At 57.9% G+C, this 25,952-nt stretch overlaps 1 protein-coding gene across 18 annotated transcripts in view; it reads left to right on the top strand.

Annotated features, from left to right (window-relative positions):
* PTK2 (protein tyrosine kinase 2) overlaps positions 1 to 25,952 on the top strand; it is a gene marked incomplete at its 3' end in the record, with an annotated part of 114,915 nt that overhangs the window by 85,590 nt on the left and 3,373 nt on the right. For 15 of the 18 annotated variants that reach the window (XM_079795830.1, XM_079795843.1, XM_079795840.1 and 12 more), the window contains 8 exons: positions 5,667 to 5,778; positions 8,949 to 9,035; positions 11,212 to 11,349; positions 11,929 to 12,060; positions 19,388 to 19,450; positions 22,204 to 22,243; positions 22,531 to 22,637; positions 25,516 to 25,671. In XM_079795830.1, coding sequence (XP_079651956.1) covers positions 5,667 to 5,778; positions 8,949 to 9,035; positions 11,212 to 11,349; positions 11,929 to 12,060; positions 19,388 to 19,450; positions 22,204 to 22,243; positions 22,531 to 22,637; positions 25,516 to 25,671 — 835 coding nt within the window. The other 3 variants (XM_079795832.1, XM_079795831.1, XR_013814908.1) reach the window with 3 other exon arrangements.

A 25,952-nucleotide genomic window follows, 5' to 3' on the forward strand; every position in this document is an offset into this window, starting at 1 on the left:
CCACTGGGCCTCCCTCTGGGTGTCGCGTGCGCTGTGTGCGTCCCCTCGCTTTCTCACCTGTAGAGAGACCTCTGACCAGGCGAAGCTACGTCTCAGCTGTGGCCTGTATTTCACTGTCACACTCTGCCCCGGTCCCCAGAACCCACAGTGAAACCCTCTCTCCCAGCAACCACTGCAGTTCCTTCCCTACTTGTCTGCCTGTCACCGTTCATTCTCCCTCTGGTTCCCTCCACTGAATTCTGTCTCCAGGTTACTATCCTCGGAGCCGTCAGGGAGGAGAGGAGCAGATGTGACTGTCTCCCGTCCTCTCTCGGCTGTGGGGGATGGGGTCGAGGTGGTCCTGCCCCGTCAGTGTGCAGAGGGACAGGGAGGTGGGGGGGGGGGTGCGGGGGGAGAGGCAGGAGAAGCACAGGCTCCGCGTCACTTACAAACCACATGCCCCTGCCGCCTGCGGGGAGGAGAGGAGTCCTGGGCTGAGAGGAGTGAAACAACAGCTCATCTCCTCACCCCACCTTTCTCCGAACCCCACGTCTGCTTGTGTTTTCATGGTGACCCAGGCTGACAGAGCCATGCGTCACTCTCAGCCTACTGAGAGCTCGTCATCGTCCGCCACGGTGTGGACAGCCTGCCCGCCGCAGCCCTTCCCGCGCTATGTTTGTTGCATTCATGTTTGTTCGGAACCTCACAAAATAAGGTTACGTATTTTGTGTCTGAACACTAAGCGCCCAGTCAGTCACCGGTGACCGACACTATACTTTCCGCCCGGAAGACAAAACAGGCTGGCGCTTAACGTGTAAAATAGTCTTTTTAAGGAAAAAATACTTTATATTTAAGTCCATACAGTGCTCTGCACCCTTTCTGGAAGACCTTGGTTAGTTGGCCGGTTGGTTAGTTGGCTGGTTGGTTGGTTGGTTGGTTGGTTAGTTGGCTGGTTGGTTGGTTGGTTGGTTGGTTTTAGCAAGTAGTTAACTCAGCTGGTCTCAGATGGCAGACTCTCTCTCCACGGTGTGGGCAGCACCACATTTTAATTCCGTCCTCTTAGCCTTAGCTGGGCTTCTTGGAACCTGCCTTATAAGTGGGTGACTCAGGTCAGCTAGAGATTGGGGCAGAATTTATACTCAGAATTTGAGGAACCCTCTGCCTGGCTCTCTTCTTCCTGGGATTCCCCCTCACTTCCCCCTCCTGTGGTGACTCACGCGCTGGTTCTTCACACCAGCAGGATTGGGCCTGCGTCTGGCTCTGGCCTCTGAAATGTGGGCCCGCCCTGTGCCGCGGCCTGCCCCCATGTCAGCTTCCCAGACTCGCCGCCGGGGGGCTCTCCTGCTCCCCAGCCACTTCCTATGTCCATAGCCCCTGCCTGCAAGAGGGTGGTCACATCGGAGTGCTCGAACGTGGCAGATACAAAGAGGTCACCATCTTAAAGGGAGATTTCAGTAGAAATCACTCTTAATAATTTTGAGATGGGTAGCACAATTAAACAAACGTACATTATTTCCGACAGTCTTAGATACCTAACAAGCAAAGAGAGGCAGTGGTTTTAGTGCATCCGTGAAACGAGACGTCGGTCTGCCCGGCCTGTCTGTAAGGGGAGAGGCGCAGAGGCCGAGGCTGCCACACCGGCCGGGGCACTTCCCCCAGGTCAGCCCCTACAAACATGCCATCCGTCCCGGCTCACGCCGGCTCCAGCCTCGCGCTGTGCTAGAAGGTCAGCCCCATTCCTCTGTGGTGAGGCAGTGCTGGCAGTTAGAAGAGATCATGTTTCAAAACTGATATTCCCATGAACTTGCCAAAGCAAGCCATTTCCCTCTTGGCTTTTCCCTTCCCGTTTCTTGCTGCTGTTTCTCTGGACATTTTTCAGATTAGCCTGAGGAGCTGTGGATCCAGCTGATTCCTGGGTCCACAGCAAATGGTGTGATGTCACCATAAAACATGTTGAGGTGACCAGTCCAGTCTTCTACCAAAAAACTCATTCAAGCAAATTACATTTAAGAGAAGAACTGTTGTAGGGTTTTAGTTTCAAAGAAGAGTAGGATTCTCGGGGAAAATACGACCGAGTGAAACAGATAAAAGCACGGAGCCCCTGGGAGCCTGTAGGCAGGCCGGAGAGCGAGCAGGAGCAACTCCCGCTCACTTGGGAGTGGGGCTCTTCCTCCCGCGCTCGTCTCCGTCCGAGCTCCGAGCGGTGGAGAGGGCAGACCGGATCCTCCTTTATGAATGAGGAGGCAGGTTGCAAGGCCAGGCCGGGGTGCCTCACGCACGGCCCTGTGTCCTGGAGCCCGCAGAGCCGGGACTGTCCGTGTCAGTCCTGGAAACGAGGAACCGATGAGACCACTTTCTCGCTCTCCATGAAAATGCCTTCGAAGTGAAGTCATGTTTTGTTGCTCCAGAACGGAAATTTAATAAGCCCTCCCCGTGCCAGCTCGCCGAGGCCCCGAGACCAGGCCTCGCAGGGAGGGAGTGCTGCGGCCGGAGACTGCCCCAGAGCGCCCTCCGAGCCCAGGGCGGCCCTGGCCCTCCTCGCGGTCTTTGATGACTTCTGTCAAAGCCGGGCAGTGAAAATAAGACGGACGTGGAATGAGTACTCCCTCTCCTCACGGCCTCTTCCTGGTGGGACCTGTGGATAAGCAGACACAGTGCCGGCTGTTCTGATGGTTAAGTGAGTCTTGGCTTTTGTTGTTTCATCTGCTTGCAAGTCTGAGACTGAGAGCCACGTCCCAGGAAAGGAGTGAGGGCGCCGTGCCAGTTCCCAGTAGGCAGCTCCGAGCGCCCAGGAGAACGTCTTGCTACTAAAAATACTGACGTTTGGGAAAAGACGTTTAAATCTGACCTCCTGACACGCACATTCTAGCTCTTGCTCTGGTTTTTCGGCAGCAGCTGCTCAGCGTTCAGAAATGTCTCCGCGAGCCCCCGAGTCCACCGGTGGGATCGTCTCCACTGTGAAAACAGGCGTTTTGTGGGTCATGTGTATTCCTGGCCGCTCTGAGCAACAAAGCGTGGTTTCTCAGGGGCGTCTCGTGCTGTTCGGTGTGAGAATGGAGTGCTGAGGTTGAGGGAACTGGCTCCCCGGTTGTCACTGCGTTCTTGGGGACGAGGCTGGCCTGTTCAGTGGAGGGACATCGAAGTGACTGTCCTGCAGCTGCCACACAGCCGATGAGAGTGACAGCTGGGGAGCCCCCCACTAGACCCACAGGCCAAGCGGGGGGGGGCGGGCGGGGTGCTGAGGGGCTGGCAGTGGGTTCAGATAGCACGTTCGGGAGCGGAGAGCGGGGGAAGCGAGGTGGTGGAGACTGGTGGACCGAGCTGGGGAGGGTCTGTGGCCGGGACCTCTCGTAAGCTACGCGGTTTTTGTGGGCACAGTGACTCCATTTCACCAAACATCCCGCGTGCCATAACTTCTCCCAATGGGGCCTATTTAAAATGGGGGCCCCCCTCCTGAAAGAGCATGTCGCACGTGGTCTTTTCATAGTTTGCTTGGGTTTTCCTTACTTGAAAAAAGGACATTTTTTTAACTTGGTTTTTTTTCTTGATTTTTGTGGACTTTTCAGTTGTCTTAAACTGTAGTTTTTGGAAATTCTGATTCCCGGGGTCCGTTATTTATTTTGAGGGTCAGGTGATTGAGAGAGGGTGGCTCCTTTGGGGCCAGTGTCTCAGGCTGGACCCCTGCTCCATGACCCTCTGGCCACCAAGTGCACAGGGAGCTGGGTGCCGGGATCTGTGGTGATCCGGGCATGTGAGGGCAGGATCGGCCTAGTGGGAGCGAAAGTCAGGTGGACAGTCCCGTTTACAGAGCATCTTACCAAGAGTGAGGGCGCCGGGGCCCAGCTGCCTGGCGGCGTGCGCCTCCCGCCTTGAGGGTGACGCCATGTGTTTCCTCGGTCATGATGACCGAGCTGGTGCAGGAAGAAACCAGAACCCTGTTTGAGCAGGTGGGATCTCCCACGGAAACAGGAAGCAGTCCCTTTCCTTAGAACGCTCACCGGTGACAGTCGGCTGCCGGGCACTGTTGACTGTCGCTTCCTGCCCGGGCCGCGCTGGGAGCTGGCGGGGTGAGAGCATGCTGCTTGTCAGGCAGGAATGTCTGTCTGAGCGGCGAGCACATTCCCACAGTAGAACGGGAGCGCTGCAGTGACCTCACTCCATGAGTAATTCTGGGCGCGGACTCCCTGCATCCACCAGGCGGCTGCATTCCTAGAGCTCAGCCTCGCAGGCTTGTAGGAGAGCCGACTGCCATCGTAGGGACGAAAGAGTCAGACCTGCCGCCCGCTGAACCCGGGGGCCCGAGTGCAATGGGCAGGGGGCAGGGGCTGGCTTGGTGGCCTTCTGGGTAGCTTCTGGATGGCAGAGAGCAGGATCAGGCCGCCGCACAGCCGGCACAGAGGAGTGTGGGATGCAGCGAGGCCCTGAGTAGGCGAGCAGTGGTAAGTAGGGTGCTGCTGTTGTAGGCGGGGGCACGGCTCCAGGCGTCTGACCGGTGGGTTCAGCAACCTCGGGCCTTGGGTTCTGGCTGGGACAGAATTCAGAGCAAGACCCAGACCACAGAGAGCATTTACTGGGTGACTCGCAGGTAGAAGTCACTCCAGGAGAAATGGCTCTGCACACAAGTTCTGGAGGAAAGGGGGGCCCTGGGGGCTGGGGAGCGAGGCGCTAAGGTAACTGCCTGGGGGAGGGGCGGGCAGCAGGCTGTGCTCCCAGGAGGCGAGCACTGGGCCTCCGTCCTCAGGGCTTCAGGGCGGAGGTGGGGGCAGCCCCCGGGAAGGTCCCGGCAGAGAGGCAGCGGCTTCCAGCGGGTTCCTCTCGGGGCTGCGCTCCGCCGATGGCTGGGCCGGCACCAGGGCAGGGTCACCATCCAGGGCAGCTGGTCCTGACGTCAGCCCGGCTGGGTTTGTGCTTGTCTGGGCCTGGAGCTGAAATACGAGTGAGGCCTAGATGTTACCTCGAGGGGGGAAAGGTCAGGGGTCCAAACCTCATGACCAGCGATTTGCTAGGGGAGGAAGGTCACCCTGGGGCTGAGGTCCTACCCTACAATTGACTGTCCATTGCCAGGCACCTGGGCTTTCCATCCTGGTGACCTGTACTCGGCCCATCCTCCTTGCTCTGCTCATGTCCGTCTACCTGCCTACAGCACTGCTACCCACACCTCGCAGCTTAAAGCAGCTGGTATTTCCAGAAGCACTGCCATACTGTCACTGGTGCCGTATTTCCTGAGGGTGAAGTACTGGGTAGCTGAAAGCGAGCAGGAAACGGCGGTGACGGAGGTGATGCCAGATTGCTGAGCTGCCCCGTAACATGCTGACTCCCCGCGGGCCCACATTCCCATGAGGAGTCTGTCCTGGGGCGTGTCTGTGTGGGTGAGGTGCCGGGGTGCTCGAGGCAATTCTGCTCTGCTCCAAACACATGTAGGCACACACATCCATCCCGCCTGGGCGCGTCTTTGATCTCCCACACTTCTTGTCTTCCCAGCTGTCCTCTGACCTATAGCTGGGCTGCAACTGGGCCTGCAGTTTGGACTCAGCTATTTTTGAGTCATTTTGTGAAGAGTCAGAAACCTGATCGTCTTTCCCACTCTTGATTGCCATCTACTGTTAGCCCGTGTGCTTCGAGACAGTCGGGTGGGGCTGGTGTGTGCTGGCTGCCCGGCTCCCTTAACCCCTGTGTTGTCTCTGCAGCACAATCCTGGAGGAGGAGAAGGCTCAGCACGAGGAGCGCGTGAGGATGGAGTCCAGGCGGCAGGTCACGGTTTCCTGGGACTCCGGAGGCTCCGACGAAGCTCCACCCAAGGTAGCAGCGGCCCCCACCCAACTCGCATTCCTCCCGACCTCTGCGCCTCTGGGGTGGGCAGCTGCCTGGAGGGGAAGCCATGCCTACGGGGGCTTCTAAGAGTGACCCTCTCACTCCAGCGGTGGTTTCCTGTCTGCTCCTGCTGGTGCGCTCGGTGCACTTGGATTAGATTCATTTGCTATGATTTTAAAATGCTCTTTCTGGTCTCCCGCCCTTCCCCCTTCCTCCCCTCCCCCTCCCCCAGCCACAGACTGAGCAGCCTCCCTGGGGAGGCTTTTCCTCTGTTGGCGTCAGGGACCTCGCTCGCTCGCATCAAGTCACAGTGAAGGCGGGAGAGGGACTGAGCCTAGGCCCGAGTGCTTTCCGTTTTGCTCTGTTTCAGCAGGAGTCCGTCCCGCCCGCCTGCTCCTTTCGGCTTGGGTTGGGTTTTCTGGCGGCTGCTGGCTGGGGTGTTGGTGAGGGAACTCACGTAGCATCCTTGGGCCTCGCCTGCCCACTCCCCTCACACCTAGACTCTGGTGCTCGGGGGGGCGGGGGGGCCCTCTCCCCCCACCCCTCGCCGGGGCCTGCTGAGCTGTGCTGGGGGTGCCCCTTTGGCTCTGCCAGGCTGTATTTTCACGCACGGGCTCAGTCGCCATCAATCCAGTCCAGACCATCCTCTGAAAGTAAATGGGCAGGAGGCTTTTCTGCAGTTAATAACCTGCGATTGGATGTTTCATTGGCTAAAAACATATTAAGAAACGTTGACATTCTTTACTTCATTTCTTTTTGAAAACGTTTCGAAATCTGTGAACCCGAAGTGCTGTGTGCATGCCACCGGCTTTCCCCTCTGCCGAGAGCTGCTCTCCGGGCACTGCTTTCCGTGTGCAGCGGCGAGCGCTGTGACCATTTGACGGCGTGCTGGGGAGGGGCACAGTTCCCCAGACCTCCCGAGGGGGGTTCCACAGTGCACCCTCCTCAACAATGGAGACCCAAGGCCAGGCAGGAGGCCGGCGCCTGTCCCATGGAAGTCACTGCAGTGGCTTCGCGTTGGAGCCAGGACGTTTCCCCGTCTCCCAGTTTAACAACAGAAAATCCCTCCTTGCCCCCCAGAACAGCTGTGCGCCCCACTTCCCAGCCTCTCAGGCCCCCAAGTTGTCTACAGTGTGCCTGTCTTACATCGGGACAGCTGCCAGAGGCCAGGCCTGGGGCGGGCGGTCTCCCAGCTCACCGCGGGCTCTCCGCCGGGCCGGCTCCCTCCTGTGCCAGCCTCGCGGTGTCCCCTGTGGCCGGGCATTCACAGCACTGTCTTCAGCCCCACAGATGGGCGCCAAGGAATGCACCCCCACACCCCAAACTCACAGAGTTCCAGGCCTCTCCCACCTGGACAGCTCCCTGTATCTCACCCCGTGGGACGTGGACTGGGTTCATTCGGCCGAGTTCTGGAAGCTGGCTGCCAGGTCCGTAGGTGCAGGAGGAGCAGGGCTTTTTCCTTTCGTTGCAGAGTAGAGACCAGTTCTGCTTCCATTTTAAACATCCACTATTTTTGGAGGTGCTTCAAAGTGCCTATTTTAGGTTCTTGTCCATAATCAGAGATTGTTCTGCCCTTTAGGACAGGCATCAGCCAACTGTCGCCCACTGCCCGACTTTATTCATTAAAGTTTGAATGGAACAAATTGCAGCTTCTTTTGCGATGTCCATGCTGGTTTCACTGCCGCAGACAGAGCTGAGTGGTCCAGACAGCTGAGTGGTCCAGACAGAGCTGAGTGGTCCAGACAGAGCTGAGTGGTCCAGCTACTGTGTGGCCCCAAAGGTCAGCGTATGAACTCTCTGGCCCTTCAGGAGGGAGCTTGGCAAACCCTGGACAAGGCTGTCAGGGCCAGAGAGTCACCGGCAGCGGTTTCCATGCGGCTGCGCCTGGCAGCCCGGGTTCCTGGAGGGAGAGCTGGCAGGTGTGCCGTGCAGTTCAAGTTGTGCGTTTGGTAGACATTTTCTAAAAAAGAAAGAAGCAAGACTGTCTCACCAAGGAAAACAACTGATAACATTGGTTGCCAGGGATAAATTTTACATTTTCAGCCAAAAATTTGAATTCTGAAAAACATCTCCATCACCTTGATAGCTTTGCGATTCTTAGCCTCTCTGCTGAGCGCAGGTGGTGCTCACAGTGAGCGGCGTTTGCGGGGGGCACTTTGACATGTGGACACTGAAGAGCCGCGTACTCGGCTCTCCGTTGTTTCCCAGTGATGAGCGGGAGAGGCTGTGATGCAACAGCTGGCGGCACAGTTTCCAGTTCCGTGTGGCCAGTCGCCCACCGCGGCTGAGTTTAGCTGTAATACCAAAAAGCGGCACCCACGGTTGTTCCAAGGATTAAAATGCTTGAAGTTCAGGTGTCTCACCAACAGTTTGGATCTGGGAGTGACTTCCGAGTTGCTCAGCGCCACCCCCATGTCATAGGTGAGGAAGTAGAGGCCAGTCTGCTGCTCACTGTCCCCGGCCACCCACCAGGGAGTGGCCGAGCAGGATGGGTGTCCAGCATCACTTTCCCTCGAGGCCGAGTGGTGTGAGCATCTTGTCACGTCTGCGCTCATTGGCCATCGCACGGCGTCCCGGGCCACTCCAGTCCTCTGCCCACTGTTAACTGGAACACCTGTCCTTTATAATTGGTATGACTCTTACCAAATAGACGACTTGCAAATATTTTCTTCCATTCTGTGGGTTGTCTTTTCACTTTTCTAATGCTTTCTAATGCTGCCATTTGCAACACAAAAGCTTTTAATTTTGATGAAAGCCAGTTTATTTATTTATTTATTTCGTTTTGTTGCTTGAGCTTTTGGTGTCATAGCCAAAAAACTATTCCCTAACCCACAGATTTGTCCTGTTTTCTTCTGGGAGTTTTATAGCTTTAGCTCTTCCATTTAGACCACGACCCCGTTTGAGTTGATTTTTGTGGATATTGTGAGGAAGGGGGCCAGCTTCATTTGCTCACATGTGGATGCCTGTTGTTCCGGCATCGTTTATTGAAAAGACTATTTCTAACCCCTCTGAGATGTCTTGGTTCCTTTTATCATTCTTTCCAAGTAAACTCTTTTAGAGCAACACCTTCTTCTATTATTTTCAATAAAACCAGGATTTATGATTTACAAAGTAATCAAAACACCCATTCATGTGATGCTCTGTTGGTTTGTCCACAGCCCAGCAGGCCGGGTTATCCTAGTCCGCGGTCCAGTGAAGGATTTTATCCCAGCCCACAGCACATGGTGCAGACCAACCATTACCAGGTACGCCAGGCCTTACCGAGACAAGATATGTTCTCTTCTTTAGCACGGCTCGGGATCGGGAAGGACGCTGTGTGTCTGTATTGTTACTTGTGTACGTAGGAGTATTGTCAAGGGGCACGTTGTCCTGACATTCATGTGGGGCTGTGAGCGCTCACTGCTCTGAAAGCAGCTGGGGAAGGTCCCATGGCCCAGCGTGCCCGGTCTGCTCCCTCAGCACAGGACCCAGCAGGCACCCGCTCTGCAGAGCCCCTCAACTGGGCAGTTCTCCTGGGAGCCAAGAATAAGGTTCAAAAGTGCCTTAAAGGCCAGGTGAGCCCTGGCTGGTGTGCTAAGTGGTTAGAGCATCAGCCCATGCACCGAAGGGTCGTGGGTTCAATTCTTGGTCAAGGGCACATAACTGGGATGCAGGTCAATCCCTGGCCTCAGTCGGGGAGTGGTGGGAGGCAAACAATTGATGTGTGTCTCTCACGTCTATGTTACTCCCTCCCCCTTCCTTCCCCTCTCTCTCCCTCTTTTTCCCTCCCCCTCTCTCTAAAAATCAATGGAAAAAATACCCTCGGGTGAGGATTAACACAGCAAACAAAAAGCCCAGATGAGTTGCCAGATGGGCAGGTGTGGAGGGCAGGGTGGGCTTGCAGACGAGGAACCTGCGCAGAGGAGTGAACGCATGAGAGGAGGGCCAGAGCAGAGTCAGTCATGGTGGTTTGGATTTCCGAGGGAAGGTGTCCGCTCTTCTTAAGAGCAGGAAGTCGGGGCTCAGTGGGCACTGAGCAGGGGTCAGACCCAGCATTGTTTCGAGAGAACATGGCAGCACAGAGAGGGAGCGCTCAGGTGCCGGGAGCTGGGTCCTCGCCCTGTGACGGGCGCGCCGGCCATGGCGCTTGCAGGCTGGGCTCTGGTGTGTGTTTGTTAGAGGTGGGGGTCCTCTGAGGACAGGGACTCGCCTGGACTTTCAGCGCCCGCTACAGCGCGCACAGCAGAGGCCAGGAGTCAAGGACGGCGTCTGTGTTATCCTGGCGGAAAGGGTGAGGAGCCCTCCTGCTTTGGAAGCGAGCGCAGCTGCAGGCCTTGCCGGGCGGCGTTGCAGGCTCCTCTGGAGCCTAAAGTGCTCGTCTGGTCCTGCCACACGCGTGGTATGGAGAGAACTGTTTTAGGGCATTCGAAATCTCTGTTGTGAAAATCCCTAACTGTTCCTTGGCAGTAATATGTCCTTTCTGACCAAATACAGTAAGGGTATACAGCATTTTATGTTTAGCAGAATTTTTACCATTAAATATTGGCTTCGGTAAACTGTGAGCACTATCTATATGTCTCATTTGGCAGTTTAATTCCATATTGTCGGGAGGGGATTGGTATGTCAGTGCCTGGAGGCCTAACGGATACACAAAACCTCTGTTGAAGGCTCTGTGGCTGTTGGGCTGTGCTTTATCTCATTAAAGAGAGCCATCATGAGCCGTGGGAACAGGGCAGGGTCCTTCTGTCTTCTCTGGAGGGAGAGAGGGAGGAAAGGAGGGAGGGAGGGAGGGAGGGAGGGAGGGAGGGAGGGAGGGAGCACAGGAAGACAGCCTCATCTTCCTCCTGCCTGCCGCTGTTCCCCACGGCTAGCTGGCTGTCTCCTAGGGTCGGGCTCACTCACCTTGGTTAGAACTTGAAGACTGACCCCCCCCCCCCCCCCCCCGCCAGCCCTTGTTCACCAGGGCACTGCCTGGGGGCTTAGTCTGTTGGGCCGGGCGGGAAGGGCTCCCTGGCAGTGCGTGCACAGCCTGTGGATGGCCCCCGAGGACGGCTGCTCCCGGCCGTAGGAAGTGCAGGGTCTGACTGCGGGCGAGTTTGCGCAGTTGTCTGCTGCGGCCTCAGTGCAGACTCCCCGGGCCACCTGCATTCCTCGGCTGGTGGCCTTCCTCCACCTTCAGAGCCACAGTTGGTGAGGCTCTCTTGATCTTCACTAGTCAGTCTCCCTCCCCCGCACCCCTGCTTCCCTCTTGCACTCTCTAAGGAACCTGAGGTCACGTCAGGCCCACCCCTGTCTCAAGTTCCTCATTTACATCCCTCTGCAAAGTCCCATTGCGAACTGGGCCCCACAGGATTCTCTAGCCTAAGTTACCTCCTCTCTCGTGGGCGCAGACTCTGCAGAACTCGTGTGTCCGAACCTGACCCACCACTCACTCGCCCGCAGGTCTCTGGCTACCCTGGCTCACACGGAATCCCAGCCATGGCAGGCAGCATGTACCCGGGACAGGCATCCCTTTTGGACCAAACAGATTCGTGGAATCACAGACCCCAGGAGATGTCCATGTGGCAGCCCAGCGTGGAGGTAAGCTGGGTGCTCTCAGGCTTCCGTTTGTTAACTGACAAAGCTTTGCCCCAGGTACCTTTTCCTTCTAAATCCTCGGGTGTCTTGATTTTGGTGACCTACTTCTCACATCAGGAGGCTCCTTTTACTCAGATGCTTGCTGGTGCTGGGAATCTTTCTATTAAAGAGAGGAGAGACGCCACCAGCATTAGCCCCTTCGTTTGGAAGGCAGACCCCCGATTGAATGGAATTGGCTTGGAGCTCAGGAAGGAGCAGGCAGACGAGCCGTCAGTGCTGTCGCCTCTGTCGTGGGGTCCTGCTCACTCCCAGACCGTTTCCACTGCCCGCTAGGACTAACGGCACATCTGTGCGCAGATGCTCACTTCCTCCGTCAAGTGTCTGCCTGCCGGTGGCGCTGAGCGTAGCGATTGTATACTTTGTAAAGATGCTTGGCACGCATCAACCCGCAGCCTCCAGGAAAGTCGCTCCCACAGCCGGGTACGCCTCCTGTCCCCACCACCTCGCTTCCTTGGGAAGACAGGGAACACGTGAGAGCATCCCAAGTAGACCTGCGAGCAGCCGTGCCGTTTCTGCCCTCAGGACCCTGCGGCGCTGGACCTGCGCGGGATCGGACAGGTGTTGCCCACACACCTGATGGAGGAGCGGCTGATCCGGCAGCAGCAGGAGATGGAGGAGGACCAGCGCTGGCTGGAGAAAGAGGAGAGGTTCCTGGTAACTGCGTTTCGGAGATGTCCTTCCGCCCTTAGCCTGCGGGGTCTGGGGCATAGGTCCCTCTTCCAAGCAGGAGAGCTGGCTTCCCATCCGCCTCCTGAAACTGGCCCTTGTGGGTGTTGGCTTTCCTGGAGTCACTTCTTCAGTATCAGTTTTGAGGGTAGCAGTGGCCTTGCAGGCTCAGAGGTGTGAGCATTTCTGTGGCTTCTGTGTTACCACCGAATTGACAAACAGCTCCCCGAGGTGTCAGCCTGCGCACGGACAGCCCGCCTGTCTACTCCGTGGTAACCTGCTGCCCGCCACTGACAGCTGCCTGTCGCTGAGAGACCGGTGTCTCGTTTCCATTGAACTTGTCGTTGTGTATTTCTGTGTGTGCACATGCAGTTGGTGGATAGGAATTTGTCTTGGGTTTTCCGGTATCTGTCACATGAAATCTCGGTGGCCGGTTCCCTTGGATTTTCCGAATGCACAGCTGTCGCTCTTCGTCTCACTCGGTGTTTCTTAGACACGTGCGCCTTCTCTCCTGGGGCGTCTCTTGCCAACTTCAGTATGAAGTAGCTCCTTGCTGGCTTCTCCTGCTTTTGTTTTTAAAGGTAGTGCCTCTAATAGTTTTCTCCATTAAGTATAACTTGGTATATTTGTGCCTGTACATTTTAAATATATTGAGGTGGTGGTGGTGTTTTTAAGAAAACTTTAGCCTTGGCTGGTTTGGCTCAGTGGATAGAGCGTCGGCCTGCGGACTGAAGGGTCCAGGGTTCGATTCCAGTCAAGAGCACCTGCCCAGGTTGCAGGCTCCATCCCCAGTAGGGGGCGTGCAGGAGGCAGCCAATCAGTGATTGCCTCTCATCATTGATGTTTCTGTCTCTCCCTCTCCCTTCCTCTCTGAAATCAATAAAAATATGTATTTAAAAAAAAAACTTTAAAAGGTTTAACCTGAGTTACCTGGAGCGTTTTGCTTGGGTTTATGCTAGTCCTGCATCCCAGAGATAAATCCCTCTTCAGTCAGAGGTGACCCCTCTTTGCAGGCCTGGTTTATTTTGTTTGCGGTGTTTCGTTGGGAGTTAGATGATGCTCATCGGTGAGAAGAATGTGTTTCTTGTCATCGCTTATTGGCTTCAGGGTATGCACAGTGCTGGTCCCTAAGGTGCGGTGAGTGATTGCCACCCTATGGATTTGGGTCTTCGTTAGGGCCATGTCGTGGGTGGTGGGTGGGGCTGAGAGCAGCAGGCAGTCAAGACGGGGCCGCCTCCAGTGACGGGACTGAGAGCGAGGAGACGGGACCAGTAAGCCTTCCTTTCGCCTGGGCATTTTATTTTTTTATTTTTTTTAAAATATATTTTATTGATTTTTTACAGAGAGGAAGAGAGAGGGATAGAGAGTTAGAAACATCGATGAGAGAGAAACATCAATCAGCTGCCTCCTGCACACCCCCTACTGGGGATGTGCCCGCAACCAAGGTACATGCCCTTGACCGGAATCGAACCTGGGACCCTTGAGTCCGCAGGCCGACGCTCTATCCACTGAGCCAAACCGGTCTCGGCTCGCCTGGGCATTTTAATTGGGGTCTCTGCAGCATTGTCCCCGCCACAGCCACGGTGATGTTCCTAAAATGCAAGTCTGATCCTGAGTCTCTGGTGTCCAATCTGCTGGAGCTACCCCGGGATGACCCGCCCAGCCTCCTCTGCCCCTCCTCTCTTCCTGTCCTCCTGGGTCAGCCTCCCATTGTGACAGAGCCACTGAGCACAGAGGGGAAGGACAGCCCCCAGGTCACTGGGGAGGCTGAGCGGCTAAAATGGCAAGAGCGACAGCCCCAGAAGATCTGGGGAGGAACATTCCAGGGAGAGGGCACGCCAAGTGCAAGGACCCAAGGCGAGCTGGGAAGGAGCCAAGTACATCTGAGGGTCGGAAAGACAGCCATAGAGGCCAGAGCGCAGGAACGGAGGGGGGCAGACCACACAGGGCCTCGGGCCATGCAGGCGGGGCGGGGGTGGCCAGGGCCTGGCGGTGGTGGGAAACGGAGCAGTTTGGCACTCAGAGGTCCTTCCCATCCTGCTGTCCTTTCAGCGGCATTATGGGAAAGAACTCAGACTTGGGAGAATTAAAAATCCTCGTTACTGGGACCCTGCATTGTTTTCTCTCTTCATGCTTTCATTTCTTAGCCTGTGAAGTACTTCACGCCCGCCATACAGTGCGGGTAATGCTTTCCTCATAGGGGGGTGAGGGTGACATGGGAACAGTGGAGGGAGGAGCACCCCCCTAATTTTCAAAGGGCTTTTTTTGCTCTTCCTCGGTTTGAGCTCCATCGCTGCCATGAGCTGCATTGATGAGAACCTAGACTCCTAGGTCATGTGTCACAAAGTTCCTCCTCTGACACAGCGTTCCTGCAGACAGTCCCAGAATACCTCCTCCCCTCCTGACCCCAAGCTAAGGAAGAGATGGAGTACGAGGTTGGCCACTCTCGAAAGGTTTCTGCAGAGGAGCCTGAGGGGATCGCTGCTCAGGAGCTGCAGAGCCTTTTATTGGATTTATTGGATTTATTGGCTGTCATAAGGGAACCTTCACTCTCTCTCGTTAGCAGGTAGCTAACAGCCCCTGGAGTGCGCAGAGCCTGCCACTCGTAAATGCCGCCTTTTAGGCCGCGGCGCTTTCCAAGGCAGGCTTGTCCTGCTGTCAGTGCGGCGGGCCAGCCACTGGTGTCATCCGAGCTGTTGTGCACCTGCTGCCCTGGCTAAGTAAAATAAAACCCAGTTACTAGAAAAGGGAAATTTTCAAAAAGATATACAACATACAAGCCAAACTTTTTCATTATGAACTTCAGCAGACCTAACACTATTTCAGATTGCTCTAGAAATTTCTAAAGATTCTTGTCTTCTGTTCTGTCTCCTCCTGGCCTGGTAACAGATCAGTTCCGCCCCGCTTGGTCCTCAGACTGCTTGGGGAGCGGTGCTGCCCCCCAGTGACATCAGCTATGCAGCCTGGACAGAGTCAGGTTTCTACTTGAAAAATTAACTCTTAAAGTTGCTTTCTCAGCCATAGTTCCCAGATTTTTTCGAATAGATCCCGTTTTCAGGGCTCACGTGATTGCATGGTCATCTACATATATAAAAGGCTAATATGCTAAGTGTCCCTCCACTGTCCGACCGGTCTCTATGACGCGCACTGACCACCAGAGGGCAGACGCTCAACGCAGGAGCTGCCGTGATGCGCACTGGCCATTGACAAAGAAACAGCACCACCGACCTGACACTGACAGAGCAACACTCGGCTTCCCTCAAGTGGGACACAGGCCCCGCCACCATCCCAGAGTGACATTCCACCAAATTGCAGCCAATGCTGCTGAGACCCCGTGCACAAAATGCGGCCCACAGCCCAGCCCCGCCCGGTAATGACGTCATGTAGCAGTGTAGCAACACCCGGTTTCCTCTCCCTGGCAACTAGCCCCCTTGGGGTTTCTTCAGCCCAGGAGACTTGCTTTATCACCAGGTGCTAACATTTCACACTTTAACCAAAAGTCTGTGAAGCATTTTCCTATGCCTCATCTCTTTTGATCCTCACAGAAGTCCTGGAGCAGGTAGATAGGAGACTCGGTGGAATCTTATTTTCTTTTTATTAGCCGGAAAAGGGAGATTTAGGAAGTTTAGAAACTTGACCTGACTGAAAAGAAGTAAGAAATGGTGGACCTTCAAAATGATTTCAGGTTTTCTCATTGCACAGAATATAGTCAAACACTATATTCTGTGCAATGAGTTAAATATTTTACCCTTTGTTCTCCCTGCATGATCTACAATAATAATCTGCTTTGTGTTGATATTTACTGCTGTGTTGCTGACAATTACCTGAAAGAGAAGTTGGGGTGCTTCATGGGGCTGGAAAAAGTTTAGCTACATCAGAAAGCAGGTCTAACTAAGCAAGTTTATTCTATACATATAAAAGGCTAAGTTGACTCGCACATGCACGATACATATAAAGCTCTTGCTGGCGCCAATCACACGCGTGTGTTTCCATCTGTCATTGCCTATCATGAATTTGGTTGACACTCCTATTATAGAGAAAGGGTGAATAGCGATATTAAAATATTTTTTCTAATTAATTTCCTTTCAGTGTGCATGAATTTGTGCACCGGGCCCCTAGTTGTTAATAATAGCTCCTGCCTTTTCTTGAGGACTGTGGTGTGCCAGGACCCCCAGATCTATGTGTCCATTAGCACACGTTCTTGCAGTGGCAGCCTCTTGCCCAAGGTCACCCAGCCGGGACCCACGGCACCTGTGTGTGGTGGCATGCCCACTCCCTTCTCCCATCCCTGCTCAGCTTGTGTCCTTCCGAGCCAGCAGAAGGCAGATCTGGGCGAGAGCACAGTCCCAGGCTGTTCCCAGCACTCTGCCCGGTCGGGCGTGACTTACACACAGAGTACCTTTGTTCCTTGTTTTTGTCACTGTGCGCACAGGAGTTTTCTGATGTGATACTGGGCTCAAGACAGAAGTCTAATTTTAAAATGAGAACGCCTGCCTCCATAAAGCCTGCCTTGTGTCCTCAGACAGGAAGTACATATTTGAGCTGTTTTTCCTCTCAGAGCCGACCCAGGACAGCCCGTCCGCAGACCGCTCTGCTGCTCGTTCTGGCTCTGGCTCTGGCTCTGGTTCTGATTCTGGCTCTGGGCCAGGCCACATCCCCCTGTGCTTCTTCCTGACATCAGGTGCCAGGTTTGGAGGCGAAGCAGTGTAGTTCACGGTGGCGGGACTGTGGAGTAAAAGTCTGAACATGAAGTGTTCAGAGGGATAGTGATGGGGGAGTCAAGACCGAGATGGACCTGTGGGTGGCCGTGTCCCTAGGACCTCAGAAGCGCCTTGGCTCTCACTGCTGCTGAGCAGAGGGAGTGTGCGCGCCCGCTCGCAGCAGCCTGCTGGCAGCAGCGCCTGTGTGGTGCCAGGAACTGGAGGTAACCCACCTGCCCCTGACCACGAAATAGGCAAGATCCACACAGCAGGTGCTGTGCTGCCGCCACGGGCAGCCCAGGGGCCGTCTCACAGACGGCACCACCAGGTGCAGACACACGGGCGCACATTGAGTCCATACGTGAAGCTCAGCCACTCGTCCCTGTGGCCGGGCGGAGGCAGGTGTCCGCTGGGCAGGGGGGCGGGAGCCTGCTGGGTTGTCCTGATCTGGGTGGTGTGTTAGGCAGGGACACACATACATGAAAATGCGTTGAGCTTTACACTGAACATGTGTACACTTTGTCATAAATGTTGTACCTAAATGAAAAAACAGAAGATGCTGCACGATGGGGACAATAACCACATAGCCCCCAACGTTATGTGTGTACCTGTCAGTGTAAGATGTCGGCTGTAGCCGCCTCCTTTATCGGAGCCGTTCCTGTCCTCAGGTCTGGAGTGTCCTGGGCGGGGACGGGAGACTCGCCTCACCCGGGAGCAGGGAAGAGCCATCTCTTCCTCTGTGGTCGCTGCTGGAGGCGGGCGGGCTCCGCTCAGGCGCTGTCAGCCCACGGGGAGCTCGGTCATGGCCACTCACACAGTGGACGCGTGGGGAAGACCTTTCCCTTCCAACTGAAATCCCCACTCTGGGAAAGTACACCTTAGGGAACTGTTACGTATAAAGAAATGAAAGCACGTCATTTCCTGTGATTCACATGGGAAGAAAATAGGTAATTCTTGTAAGTACATGAAATGCAGCTCCTTATTCTGTCAGCAAACAATGAACTCAAGTTGCTCTCATTACAGCAAAAAAGCAAATAAAATACCTCCCAGGTAGAAGGTGCTCCCGGTCCCTGTAACTGATTGAGCCGCCGCGACCCCTGCCTTTCCGCGACCCCTGCCTGTCTGCCCGCGGGGGTTAACGGCTCCTGGAGCATGGACTGAGCACCGGGCACGTGCGCGTTGCTGTGCCAGGCACCCGTGGGCTCCGTCTCACGGGTGAGAGTGGATTTGGGGTGTCATGCAGGTGGCTCTTCCCCACGTGTCGTCCTGAGACCCAGCGGGGCGCTGCGCCAGGGCCTCTGACCTCACGGGCCGAGCGTCTAGTGCAGGCGTCCTCAAACTACGGCCCGCGGGCCACATGCGGGTGTGTTTGCCGTTTTGTTTTTTTACTTCAAAATAAGATATGTGCAGTGTGCATAGGAATTTGTTCATAGTTTCTTTTAAACTATAGTCCGGCCCTCCAACTGTCTGAGGGACAGTGAACTGGCCCCTGTTTAAAAAGTTTGAGGACCCCTGGGTTAGTGAGAAGAAACAGGTGTTCTCTTCCAGAAAGGGGGGCGCAACCCCAGCAGCGTAGCGTTTTGTTCCTGGAATTGGCCGAGTCTTGAGTGACAGCACATGGGGACATGGTGGGAGAGACTCACACCCAGCAGGTAAACTCCCCTGCCGGGAGCAGTTTGGCAACTTATACCCAGAACTTCCCAAACGTTGAGACCTCTGACTCAGTAATTCCATTCCTAGAGCTCTGGCCCGGGAAGTAATCGGCGATTCAGCTCGGTTTGTACACAGTCACCCACAGCCTGCTACCACCATTGAATGTGGAAATGGCCCCGATGTTCCACTAACGAGCAGTGTTGGTTTATTGGACACCTGATGTGGCGATAACGTAGTACCGTGCCAATATTAGTTCAGTCAGGCTGGAAATTCTGTGACGTTGTTGCCCTTTTGTGCACATGTGCCTTTCAAAAAAGAGTGAGGCCAAGCCCTTTCTCCATCGCCCCAGCCGGTGCCTGTGGCCGTGTCCTGGGCGCCGGCCCTCCCTGCCCGGTGCAGAGCTGCACAGCCGGGCTCGCAGCAGCTCGCTCTGGTCTGGCGGGGAGCGATCACGGTGGTCACAGGGCTCCCTGCGAGCGTGGGCCCAGGAGGGGGCGGTGTGGTGGGCAGCGCGCTGGTGGCTGGAGGCTGCCGCCCGGTGGTGTGCACCCAGCCTTTATTCTAGTGCTCGTGACGTGGTGAGCTCATTTCTGTTAACCAGGTTCTCTGGTGTCTGTATTCTGGGTGCTTGTGGGAAACGTACCATCGACCGCTGCGGCGGCAGGGCCAGGCCCATGCCGCTCGCTCCGGGCGCAGGGAGGGCGCTGCTCCTTTCCTTGGTGGCTCCTGGGCGCGGGGGAAGGCTCTCCTGCTGCCGGAGGAGGGGCCGGGCTCGGGGGCGGGCCCAACCCTATTTGTGAGCACGTGGGGTTTTCTGGGCCGCCGACCAGGGGTTGTCTCTGGCTTTTGAGAATTTTTCCAAAACTGGGGACCAATCTCCTCTCCTTAGTCGAGGACAGCTGTGTTGAAAAAGGAAGGGACTTAACCCAGACTGAAGCTGTTTGGTTCTGTTTCCACTTCAGAAACCCGACGTGCGGCTCTCCCGAGGCAGCGTGGACAGGGAGGACGGGAGTCTCCAGGGCCCGGTAAGCTGGACGTGGCTGTCGTGTCCTTGTCGTGGCGCCTCCGAACCCAGCCATCCACTCTGGGCGAAGCGGCCGTGGTAGCCCCGCACCCCGTGTCCCTGCTCAGACGCGGAGATCTCCACCCCGCCACCAGTGCCGTCTCTTCCGTGGGCAGCTGGGCTCTGCGCCTGGAGAAGCAGGGACACGCACTAATGTTGGCACGCTCACGCTGAGTCCGCTGCGTTCTCACGCGCTCACTGCGCGCTCACAGCCGCTCCCATCGCAGAACGCTTGCTGCAGGGAAGGCCTTTCCTGGGCGCTGTCGGGAAACCCTCACACCCTCCTTAAGGAGCAGCGTACGTTCATCCAGTAGCTTAGACCCTGCTAGAGCCCCCCTGGTCTTGGGAGAGGAGTTCAGTGTTCCCTTAGGACTTCCATCAGCGGGTGTGTGGTCACAGTGAGCACAGCCTTCTCTCTCACGGAAAGGAGCGCCCAGGAAAGGGCCTCCGCCCGCCAGTGTCCACCAGCGGCTCCGTTAGACAGAAGCCGTGGGCTGCCATCGGGACACACTCAGGCCAGGAGCTGTCCTGTCTGCACTGGGACCCCGCTGCCCTGAGGCGGGCCCGGGGGCGTGGCGTGCTCCGTGTCAGCCCGGAAGGCGCTGGTGCGGCGGGCCCTGCAGGCAGGGAGGCAGGAGTCAGGTGACCTGCCCGCCGCCCGACATGTCCCCTTCCTCCTGTGCGATGAGCACTCTGTCCTGAATCACAGGGAGAGAGAGGCTCGGCACGATGTAGCCCTCGTCCCGGGACCTGCTGTGGGAACGTGACCAGCAGGGAGCTTGGTGAGGAAAGCTGCTGGGCTCCGTGTGCGACAGCACAGACGGGTGTGGAGGAACGAGTAACGGCTGAGGTCGGCCCGGCTGAGGGGGCGGCAGAAACACTCCGTGGAGCGAAGACACAGGAAGGGGCCACGCGTCACCTCGTAGCACAGGCGGCCCCAGGCCTGGGCGACGGGAAGGGTGGGCCGTCCTGGTGGGGAAGGCGCTTCGTCCTGCAGGTGCTGTGCTGCATGCGTCCTGCCCCACACGCGTCCCCAGCACCCCGTGAAGGCAGGCACTGCTCACACCCACACCCACACCCACACCCACACCCACAGGTGGGCCAACCGAGGCTGTAGGAAATGCACCCAAAGCCGCCCGCTGCCGCGTCAGACGCCAGGCGGCCAGCTGGCTGGGCGGCCTCTTCACTTGCCGCGGCGGTTTAGGTTGTGGCGGCTTCCTTCCTGGGGCGATACACACGGGACCGTGTCCTCAGCTACAGGTGGCTCCGCGGTCTGCCCGCCGCTGCCGCTCTCCGCCTTCAGGCTGTGAGCTGTGCTGAGGCTGCCGGCAGCCCTTTGGCTGGAGCGCAGTGGCTATCCACCGGCTGAGGCTAGTGAGCCCTGCGAACAGGCGGGGGCGTGCCCGCTCAGCTGTGTAGAGGACAGCGATCTGCACTCCCACTAGGACCGGGGTGGCAGCACCGTTATGTTGTGAGCTGTTCGCCTCAGTACGAATGGGACACGGAAGCCGCCACAGCTGAGTGAGTCCTCAGGCCCCAGCTGGAGACACGTCCCACCAGAGCACGGGTCCACGCAGTCACCCCAGCACGCTCTGAGGGCAGGGGCTCCCGCAGGCCTGCCCTTCCAGGCAAAGCTGTGTGCCTGCCTAGCACAGTGCCTGATGCCTACACTGCCGAATGCATCAAGAACGTCCTGAGAATAGAACATCCTAGTTTGTTGAACTTTCCTGCTACCTAGGAGTCAACCAGAACATTCTTTATGTTTCAAACCTTTTAAAATGTGTGCGCGTTACGGCCGGGTCAGCACAGCCATGTCTGTTTCTAAAGTTTGGGCCGCTCACTCCTCCGCAGCTGCTCTGGCCACCTGGGCTTCTCAACCTCTGCTGCCCACCCCAGGTCTGCATGGGGCCACATTCTCAAGGGCCTGACCTTCGGGTCCCTCCAGCCCCAGCTCCTTTGTCACTGGGCCCGGCCTGCTCGCAGCCTCCCCGGCAGCTGCTGCTGCGGTGCCGCTCCCCCACCGCTTGGTGTTAGCCGCTCCCGCAGGTGAGCGGCAGGTCCGGGGTGCTGCCCGGGAGCTCCGGCTCCGAGGGCTTGGCGGCTGCGTGCGGCACGGCGGGGCGCGATGGTGGGCCCTTTGAAGGGCCTCTAGGGCAGCGCAGCTGGAGAGCGCAGACAGGCAGGTCTCCCCGCAGCGGGCGCTGAAGGAGCTGCTCTGCCTGGCGCGGCCTGGGGGCGGGGGTCGGAAGTGTGATGGCCGCTTGCCAGCCCGAAGTTGGTCTGGTTCGGACCGCCTTCCCAGCCGGTCCGGCACACGCAGGGCTTCGGGAGACAAGGACATGGCCCCGGGGGGGGGGGGGGCGTAGGCTCCCAGTGCTCTGACATCATTGTCCATCGTTGTCAGGACGGCGGTCAGAGCCGGCCAGGGAAGCTGACTGCACCACATCCGGCACCCCGGCGGGGCTCTTAGGAGGACTGCAAATTGGCCGTCGCCGTCCCCCAGGCTCGCGCTGTCGCAGCCCTTCTGTCCCCCCGTTAGCACGACCTGCTTATTTGCCTGCCCCACCCCAGCTGAGGCCTAAAGCAGCTGCCCTCGTCTTGGTGGTGTCTGGAGCCAGCATTCAGCACCCGGTTCCGGGGGCGGGGGCAGGCGAGGGCGGGCGGCCGTGACCCTGCCGTGACGCTGCCGCGCTGACCGACCTTTCTGTCCCACAGACTGGAAACCAGCACATTTACCAGCCGGTGGGGAAGCCAGGTAAGCGGAGAAAGAAACCATAGCAAGCAGTTTGTGTAACATGGAGGGAGCGGCTTTTCACGTGTACGTTTCTGAGCTTTGGAATACCTCATGGTTTTTTATCGGTCCCCTCTGCAAGCCACAGCGATTGTGACGGTTCCCAAAGGCAGCCCATGCTGAGAAGGCTGCAGAGGGAACCTCGTACCGGGCACCAGTAGGGCCGTGCATGCGTGTGCGTGTGCGTGCGTGCGTGCATGTGTGCGCTCTGTGAAGGCATGTTCTTTAATGAGACGTGTTCCCTTTTCCAGATCCTGCAGCTCCACCAAAGAAGCCACCACGCCCCGGAGCCCCCGGCCACCTGGGCAGCCTTGCCAGCCTCAGCAGCCCCGGGGACAGCTACAACGAGGGCGTCAAGGTGGGCGAGGAGCTGGCTCTGCTCCGGGCTCTGGCGGATGAGCCTGCGCTGCGGGTGGGGCCGGGGCGGCACGCCGTGGGCTGCAGCTCAGGGTGGTTCCAAACCCCGGAGAGTCAGGAACACGCTTTACCGGGATCCTTCCCGTTTCTCTGGGACAGACCCCACCCAGGGCCTCGCTCAGCTCCTGACTGTCCCAGCACGTCTTCTCTGGCCAGGCAGAGGGTGGCTTCTGGTTTTAAAAACTGATTCAATCAGGACGCAGGCGAGACCTGCAGGCCCGTCTCCCAGCCCGCCATGTGGCTCAGTGGAGAGGCCGCTGTTTCCCCGGCAGAATGGCCTTTGGAAGCCGCTTGCACTGCGCGGAGCCGCCCGGACAGGGACCCGAGGCTCAGGCGCTGGCGCCCAGGAGCTACTTCATGGCTCCAAACCTTCCCTCCCCGCCGCCCGCCCGGGGCGGGAGCAGGGCCCTGGCGTGCTGGGCTCCCGGGACCTGGGAGGGGCTCTCCTCTGTGGTGCCATGTAAGGGGCGGTCCCTGGGCTGGGCCTGGCGCTCGGCGGCCCTGCTGGCACCACACCAGGTGTCCACAGCCCTTCCTGACGTGGGTCCTTGACACATGAGAGAGGGGGAAGCGGGTTAGTGAGCAGGCTTCCCCAATGGCTGGTGGGCCAGGGACAGCAGGTGAGCAGGAGATCCGATGCAGCCAGGGCCTGGCAGGTGCCGCGCTCACGGTGGGCGTGGCGTGTAGCAGGGGAGGCGTGTGAAGAAGCCCTTCGCGTGGGGTGTGGAGCAAGCCCAAGTCTTACCGGGATAGCGTGCGACCTTCATGTGGGAACGCGGGGTGTGCGGGAGCAGCAGTGGGAAGCGTGCGTCCTGCCCGCTGGCCAGCAGTTGGGTGCAGGTTGTCACATCAGCCGAGAGCACGACTGTGGTCACGGAAACGCTCGACTTCAGCTGGGTGGAGCGTGACCCGTCCGGACGGCATTGAAACCAGCGACAGACGTCGTCCAAGCTCTCGCTTGGAGGTGTCGCTGCGAGTGTCCCTCGCGGCCCCGGGACTGCTGCGGCAGGAGCGGCAAAGGCAACGCAGTGGAGGCGCTGCCCTGCCCGGCGCCGGAGCCGGTGCTGCTGGCGGGGCTCTGCCGGAGGCTCCTCGGGGAGCCCCTTCACCTCGTCCCGGCCGCACGGGTCCTGCCCTCCCAGGGCCCTGCAGGGCGCTGCAGCTCCGGGGGACCCCCTCGTGCCCCCACAGCACAGGGCAGGCAGTGGGCCGAGACGTGCAGAATCCTGACCCCCGGCTCCTGCTTCAGACAGTTGTAAGGAGAGGACGGGCCCTGCTTCAGGCGGCAGAGAAAAGCAGGAAGTTACACGAGTTTGAGGAACGACCATGAGACTGGCTTCAAAAGAAGGGTTTCTGCTTTTGTTTTTGAAATAGGCTCCTGACGCCTTTAAGCCCAGCCCGGCCCAGGAGTGCACTGTGTGGTGTGGCCACTTCCGGCGGCTGGGGCTCGGGCTCAGGCTCAGGGCAGGGGTGCGGTTCCTCTGAGTCACTCGGAGGCCCAGGTGGCTCAGTGGTCACAAGCATCCTCCCTCCTTTTTGAAGGCCCTGGTTCTTTTGGTTCTCGCACAGCTGGCAGATTGTCCTTCTCGGGCTTTGCACGTTGTTTCCATGATTATTTTGTGGAAACAGGCGTGTGCGTGGCAGACCCACTGACTGCGGTGCCTGGGCGGTGCGCGGCTCTGCCCGGACGCAGCGGCTGAGAGCCGGCCGACGGGCTCCTGCTCGCCCGCTCGTGTGGACGGGGTTTGTCTGCTGCCTGTATTAATACTGTTTTTCTTTTCTCCCTCTCTCTGATAACCCCTTTAACCTTTCCTCACCTTCCGTTCAACAATAGCCGTGGAGGGTAAGCACATCTTGTCTGTGTGTCTGTCCAGCTCTGTATCACACCCAGCGCTCTGCATGTGACTGGACCAGAAATCGGGGGTCTGGGGGCTCCTGTGCTTGTTCATATCAGCAGCATTTGTCATTCCCAGAGCGAGAGACAGGAGCACCTCTGCAGGGGGGACTACTGTCCTTTCCGTCCCCAGCCCCGATGGGGACCCCTGAGTCCAGGCTCCCTGGGCAGAGGCGGCCCGAGAAAGGGCGCCTCCCGCTGCAGCCGAGCCCAGGCAGCAGCGACTCGGCCCAGACTGTGCTGAATTGAGTCTCTGGGGAGACAGCGCTGTGCTGTGGGGCCAGGGCAGCTGTTCGCTGTTGAAAGGCCCTGGGAGATTCCCCAGAGGCCTGTGTAGCTCGGTGCCCGGCGCGGGGCGGCCACCTCATGGGCCCTGCCTATGGGGCTGAGCCGCCGCTCCCCGGAAGCACCGCGCTGGCTCCGGCACCAGCACGGCTTCACCTGAGCTGCGTCTGCAAACGTGGTGTCCGCTCTGTCACCTGCCAGGGAAGCTCCCACTAGGCGGCCTGAGGCGCCGCTGCGCCGTGGAGTCCCTGCTGCAGGACTCGGGCCCCGTGGGCATCGCCGGTCCAATGCAGAGCGCTTGGCCCTTAGCAGCCCCTCTGAACGCCCGTGGGCACGTGCACACGCTTCCCCGGGGAAATGATTCTGGGGGCATCGAATCGCTTGTCTGAGAGAATCAGGGGCTTTTTGGTTTCGTGTGTGATTCCCCCTCATCCCCTTTAACTGAGCTCAAAGTTAGAAAGAGGAGGACCTCGTGTGTGTGTCACTCGGAGTCACGTCACTGTCATCCTCCAAGTGAACTTGACCCCATAGAACAAGAGTCCGTCTTCAGTCTGCTTTGATCTCTTTTAAAGACGCTCCCTAACGAGCCCCGTGGCACGCCGCCCGGGACGCAGAAGGTAACGGGCTTCTGTGTTGGCAGCTTCAGCCCCAGGAGATCAGCCCCCCGCCCACGGCCAACCTGGACCGCTCCAATGACAGGGTGTACGAGCACGTGACGGGCCTGGTGAAGGCGGTCATCGAGATGTCCAGCAAGATCCAGCCCGCCCCGCCCGAGGAGTACGTCCCCATGGTGAAGGTAAGACCGTCACGTGTCCCGTCCCAGCGGAGGAGTGTCCTGACCTCGGGGCGGCTGCTCCTGTCCCCGCGCCTGGGTGGGGATGTCCTGGAGCGGCAGGCGTTCCACAGTTGCTGACGGGCCTGAGACTGGCCAGCGAGGCCTGTGGCAGCCATGACACCTGTTTGCCGGCCTCCTGGGCCCTAGAAAGTACCCAGGGGAGAAGGGATTCAGGGAGCACTCAGGAGTGTGTCGCCCGCCCTCACCGGCACTGGCAGGTGGCACGTCTGACCCAGGAGGAC

This window comes from Cnephaeus nilssonii (assembly GCF_951640355.1).
Source record: "Cnephaeus nilssonii genome assembly, chromosome: 18".
NCBI lineage: Eukaryota > Metazoa > Chordata > Mammalia > Chiroptera > Vespertilionidae > Cnephaeus > Cnephaeus nilssonii.